The sequence below is a fragment of the Gavialis gangeticus genome, unplaced genomic scaffold (assembly GCF_001723915.1).
Source record: "Gavialis gangeticus isolate Ggan-Ray unplaced genomic scaffold, GavGan_comp1, whole genome shotgun sequence".
Lineage (NCBI taxonomy): Eukaryota > Metazoa > Chordata > Crocodylia > Gavialidae > Gavialis > Gavialis gangeticus.
This window is the reverse complement of record NW_017728993.1, coordinates 80,504,972-80,511,180: the sequence shown is the minus strand read 5'-3', so window position 1 is coordinate 80,511,180 and position 6,209 is coordinate 80,504,972. Positions and strand designations below refer to the sequence as shown.

At 43.2% G+C, this 6,209-nt stretch overlaps 1 protein-coding gene across 1 annotated transcript in view; it reads left to right on the top strand.

Moving 5' to 3' along the window:
• The window catches only part of KIF14 (kinesin family member 14), a 97,044-nt gene that overhangs the window by 32,686 nt on the left and 58,149 nt on the right, over positions 1 to 6,209 (top strand). Inside the window, exons 15-16 of the mRNA XM_019502055.1 lie at positions 2,297 to 2,399; positions 2,613 to 2,773. Of these exons, the coding sequence (XP_019357600.1) occupies positions 2,297 to 2,399; positions 2,613 to 2,773 (264 nt within the window). The remainder of the gene's footprint in view (positions 1 to 2,296; positions 2,400 to 2,612; positions 2,774 to 6,209) is intronic.

Genomic DNA, 6,209 nt, shown 5'->3' with positions numbered 1-6,209 from the left:
ACCCGTTAATTACTTCAAGTATATCTGATCTTTGTCAGGATAGTAATCTTGTTTGTTTTTAGGATAAACTGTCTGCTTAGGGAACAAAGTTTTGAAAGAAATGTTTTTGTATGGTGCTCACTTTGAATGGAAAGGTCACACAATTCTGATGCAACTTGACTTCAATCAAGGGATTGAGAAAAGTCATTTAAATACTTTGTTTTTTTAAATATGTGCCTAACTTCAATCTTGTATATAGTTGCATTGAGTTAAAGATTATCCAAGTGCTTAAAGTGAGGAACTTATTAGGGTAGTTGATCAGTACTTTGTTTAGTTTTATAAAGTATTAAAATACTCCCTGCATTTTTTGGAATGTTCACAGAATTTTTCAGTGTCCCAGTCATCTGGATTATGTTGCTGTTCTCAATCTTAGCTAAAAAGGAAGTCAGTTTCCTTTGTGTGAGGTGATAGTGTTTTTGAATGACTAATATTACAGAGAGCTGTTTCATAACATAAAATAGGAAATGCAAAATATAAATACATGAATATCTTAAATGAAAATTTTTTTTATTATCAGTTCTTTACAGGAATGAAATGTAACACTTTAAAAATAAGCAAAACAATATTAATTATAATGTCAGGATTAGATAATCTAAATAGTGAAAGATGTAGAAGAGGCGATGAGTGTTAAGTCTTCATGTTTTATCATATTTAATTGGTCATTGTCCACTTTTTATTTGAAGCACAATGCTGATTCTAGCTGACTGAAGAATAGTATTTTGTTTATGGGTCACTGCTCCATACCAAACCAAAAACATTTTAATGGATTCATTCCTGTTGAGAAACAATAAAATATAATTAAATGCGCAGAAGATATGCAGGTTACTAAATGTTTTGTGGTATTTTATATACATAGAGGAATCTGTAAGTTGAGAAATACAGTGCTAGCCTTCACTAAGGATTTTTGTGGGCAAAAGTGTTTTGGTGAACATGCATGTTAATTATCCATAAATAGAAACCTAATGCCCACTTTCACCTCCATCTTCTCCCCTCTGCCCTTGCCCCTTGGTAGAGAGGCTTTTGACCAAGGAGACAACTATACAAGGTAGCAGGAGCTTTCATCTTTAAAGTTTCAGTTTTGATTTAGGAAAAGTGTATATATAAACTTTCTAAAATGTGACTAGAAAATGTTGTCTTCTAAAATTGAGATGCCGTTGTAGTTTTCTTTTCACCATGTTTCGATATTTTCCTTGCTGTATTATTCATCATAGCTAAAATTTCTGAATTAAATAACTTTTATCTGTGAGCTGGCCAGGTTGTAGAACTGTTTTACCATGTGAATATCTGTCTAGAACCAGTTATATAACAAGAAGATCTAAATAATGTACTAGTGAAAAATAATATATAAAAGGTAATTTGCTTCATCAGTTCAGATGGCAGGAAATTGCTCTGATTTTTTAGTAGCAAATCTCTTCATACTTAAAGTTACTTCTGCTTTAAAATGAAAGCTGTCAGTCATAAAGCAATATACTTGAGCAATGTGGTGCAATGAATGATTAGTGTGAAGACTCTCAGTTTTTCTGGGGGGAAAAAGCAGTCTAAAACAGTGAGACCAACTTTTTGGCAACCATGCCACAAATTAACCCTGCAGCTTCCCCGAGCGCCATTCCAGTCCTCTTCCTCTGCCTGATCTGCTGCTCCTGCCTTCTGCTCCCAGTCCTCTGCTCACTGCCTGGCCTGTGGCTCTGCTTTATGCTTCCTCTCCTCTGCCTGATCCACTACTTTGCTTTCTGTTCCCTTCCCTATCTGCCACTGTGCTCTGTACTCCCTTGCTGATCTGTTGTATAGTGCCCCAGGCCACCTGTGGCACTTATGCCACAAGTTTGCCACCCCTAATAATTTAGGAGTTGGCAACCTTTTAAAAACGGTGATGCTGATCCCATCTGCAGCACCCCAGCCCTCCTGGTTCTGTTCCAAGGGCTGCTCTCAAACTTCCCTTCCAATACAGTCTCCACTTACTATTGCTGCCAGTTATTTCTGATTTTTGTTGCTATTGGTAATGGTTAGCTTGAATTCTGTGGGGGGAGGGTAAGTACAGGCTGCAGTAGTGGTGTGAAAGATCTGCCCTTGTCACAGAGCCAGAAGGGCTGTGGCAGTCGCCAGCTAGATGTTGCACTGAGCGTGTGGCAGAGAAATTAATGACTCAGGGTAGAGAGAGTGCCATAAGTTGTCTGTCTGTCTATAATGTGCTCTAGTCTATAGACTTTATTTTAAATTCACAATGCCTGTTGATGTCACAAATGTTTCTTGTTTTCAGCATTATCAAAAACGTTCACAGTAACGTGACTATTACCCCCCTGGGAGAAGCAAAGACATATGTTAATGGGAAACAAATTTTGGACCGAACAATTCTGCACCATGTAAGTTTGTCGTCAGAAGATTAACTCTGTTTACATATTGCATATTAATAAACACCCAGCACTGGTTTAAAAGCTTTGACTGTAGATTTTGAGAACACTCTGAAATGGTTAAATTTGACAAGAATATTAGATCTCTTAATGTTTCCCAAGTTTGTTGTACTGTATATTTATTGTAAAATTAGAGAACTACAGAGTTTTTTTTTATTTTTTCAGGGTGATCGGGTGATCCTTGGTGGAGACCATTATTTTAGGTTTAATCATCCTGTAGAAGTTCAGAAAGTAAAAAGGCTATCTTGTGGAACGACCCTTTCAAGTGATGGTCCAAAAGATTTTGAATTTGCAAAAAATGAACTTCTGGTTGCACAAAGGTCACAGTAAGTATTGGTTCTCCCAATCTGAAAATAAGATGCACAAAAGAGCATCCTAGTTTATATTAATAGGAGTGTTGTATGCCAGTAGCAGGAAGTGATTCTTTTTCACATTATTTGGCGCAAATAAGGCCTTACCTGGAGCACTGTGTCAGAGTGTGAGTATTAAACTTCATATCATACCCAGGAGGTGGAAAAATGGGAAAGAAGAAGAAAGCAGCAAAAGTAATTAGATATCTAGAAAACATGACATATATTCTTTTTTTTTTTTTTTTTGTTAATATGGAAGGGTGATTCGATCCAGCCTTCAAATACAAAAAAGTGTTCTTATAAAGAGGATAGTGACAATTGTCTTCTGAGCATTACAGAGAACAGGAAAAGAAGAATGGGCTTAAATTGCATCCAAGGAGATTTAGATTGAGTAATGAGAAGAACTTTCTATCTGTGCCAGGTGGTGACGTACTGGAACAGATCATCTAGGCAGGTTGTCATTGGAAGTTTTTAAGTGCAGGTTAGATTAATATTTATGTTGGTGGTTGAGATGGGGATGATTCTGCCTTGAGCTGAACTAGCAGACCTCTAGGAGACCTTTTCAGCCTTTTTTGTGATTATTTCTGCTATGACAGCATGCTGTTTTTATGTGAAATATGAAATGTAAGGATATAAACATCCAATATGTAAAAGACATATACTCCATTTTTAGGAGAAGTAAGCATTAGGCCTGTGTGAAGCTTCAGTCCCTGATTCGATTCAGCCGGATTTCAGTGGCCGAACCTCTGAATCTGAATCAAATCAGAGGACCCTTTAATCTCTCTGAATCGATTTGAACATAGAGACAACTTTAATTTTTTTTTCTACATACCTTTAGGTAGCAGAGGCTCATGAATGCTGTGATGCTGGGACACACGGAGTGTCCCACAGACAAATGGGAGGCTCCCCAGTGTGCTCGGCAGCAGACCCAGAAGTGGAGCAGAAGCACTTCCGGTCTACTTACGGGTCTGCTGGGGAGTGCGCTAGGGGGCCCCCCATGCTCCCCCGGCTTGGTGACTGGTGCTTCTGGGGGGGGGTGGCACCCAGGGTCCCCTGCGGCTGATCACCAAGCCAGGGAGGCATGGGGGAGCCACCCAGCGTGCTCCCTGGCAGACCCAGAAGTGGACTGGAAGTGCTTCTGAACCATTGTAGGTTCGCTGCCGAGCATGTGGAGGGCCCCCCTACACTCCTGTGGGATGCTCCATGCACCCCAGCATCGCAGCATTCACGAGCCACACCTGCTACCTCAAAGTATGTAGAAAAAACTCTTAAAGCTGTGTCTATGTCTGAATCGCTGACTCTCTGAATCAGCATCGAATCTTCAGATTTGGCCAAATCAAGGACGGTGAAGGAGAAGCAGACACAGGCTAAGCTAAATTTAAAATAAATAAAAGGACTCCATGCAACTACAAAAAGTCTGCTTGGAGGGATGGAAGAGGGCTTTGAACTGGTAATGAAGAGGTATAAACAGGTGCAACAGGTTAGTGGCAAAGCAGATCTTTCTAGAAGAGATTGGAGGCCTTCTTCACAACAAGGGCACGCTGTTGACTCATATTTCGCTTATAGTCTACTGTAACTCCTAGGTCCTTTTCTGCAGAGCTGCTGCTTAGCCAGTCAGTCCCCAGCCTATATTTGTGCATGGCATTGTTTCATCCTGAATGCAGGACTTTGCTTCCTTGGTGTGTCTAGGGTTGTTGCTGGTTTTGTGGACTTGTGTGGTGATCTGTGAGCTTTCTGCATACAGTGTTTTGTAGGGTGGCATTGTGGAATGTAGACTGTGGTATCCAGAATCTTTCTTAGATGTAGGGCTTTCCCCTTCCAAAAAATGCATCAAAAACATGGATAAAGCTGAATGAAGATTATTTTTAATACTGTATTTACTTGAATATAAAATAAGATTGTTTTTTCTCTAATCGGCATAAAAAGGCCCCTTATCTTACAGTTGCATACAAGGAAACAAGGGTTGTGCGAAACGTCTGTGTTTTGATTCGGTTTTGAATTTGGCCATTTCAGAGGACTGTGGTTCATTTTGGTGTTTTGGATCACTGTCTTGTTTTGTTTTGGCCGAGTCTGTTTCAGAGATTTGGCTCTGCCAGATCTCTTCCGAGTTTGTTTTGAACGGGCTGCAAGTGTCGCACTGCCCTACCCAGACAGGTGGGGCTTGGGGCCGGGGGCTGCAGGACCCCAGCAGGGAGTAGGATGGGACTGTGGGTGGCTCATTCAGGAGAGGGGGAGGGCTGCTGCCCTCTGTGCAGGCAAGGAGACCCCCGCATGGATCTCTGATCCCTGTCGTGCTGGGTCGCGGGGCAGGTAAGCAGTGAAGAGCGACGAGCAAACCTGCTGGTCCTTGCTGTGCAACTCGGCTCTGCAGGGAGCAGAGAACTGCGCTGGGGTCTCCTCACTGCCTCTGCCCACCCTGTGCAGCCCCAGATCTCTGCTCCTTGCAGAGCCAGGTCACATTGCAGGGACTAGCACTGCCCTGCCATGCGACCTGGCTCTGCAGAGAACCACGCTGGGGTCTCCTTGACGCTGCTGCCTGTCCCATGCAGCCCTGCATTGCCGGGGCAGTGGCCGTGAGGAGACCCCTGGCACGGATCTCTGCTTCCTCTAGAGCCCAGTTGCATGGCAGGGCAGCAGTGTACAGCTGTTTCCCTGCAAGCCCGGCTCCAAAACGCTGAAATTTTCTGAAACATTTCCAAAACAAGCCTCCTAGCTAAAAGGGAGGCATACACCCAATGGAAGGGAGGCGTCATCACCAGGGAGTACTACACTGAGGTTGCTCGTGGCTGCTGGGGGGCGATCAGGAAGGCCAAGATGGAGATGGAACTGGGACTAGCTTCCCAGATCAAGGACAACAACAAGTCCTTTTTTAAATGCATAGGGGGCAAAAAGACGGTACCGGGTAACGTGGGGCCCCTGCAAGACATGCTAGGAAATCTGGTCGTCACACCAGACAAGAAAGCTAACCTATTTAACAACTTTTTTGCTTCCATTTTCCTGAGCAGGGACTGGATCATCCCCCCCACTGGACCCCCTCAGGCCCCAGGGGAGGCACACCTAGGTCAAGGGTCAGTGAGGATCTAGTCAGGGAACTTCTGGAGGGACTGGATGTATTTAAATCAGCTGGTCCAGATGACCTCTACTCCAGAGTTCTGAGGGAATTAGCTGAGGTAATTGCGGGACCCCTGGCATGGCTTTACAAGCACTCGTGGTGCTCTGGTGTGGTGCCAGAGGACTGGAAGAGGACCAGCATGGTTCCAATCTTCAAAAAAGGGAGGAAGGAAGACCCAGGAAACTATAGGCCAGTTAGTCTTACCTCGATCCTGGGTAAGCTTTTTGAGAGAATTATCCTGGCACATGTCCATGAGGGGCCAGCGGGGGAGGTTATGCTTAGAGGCAACCAACATGGGTT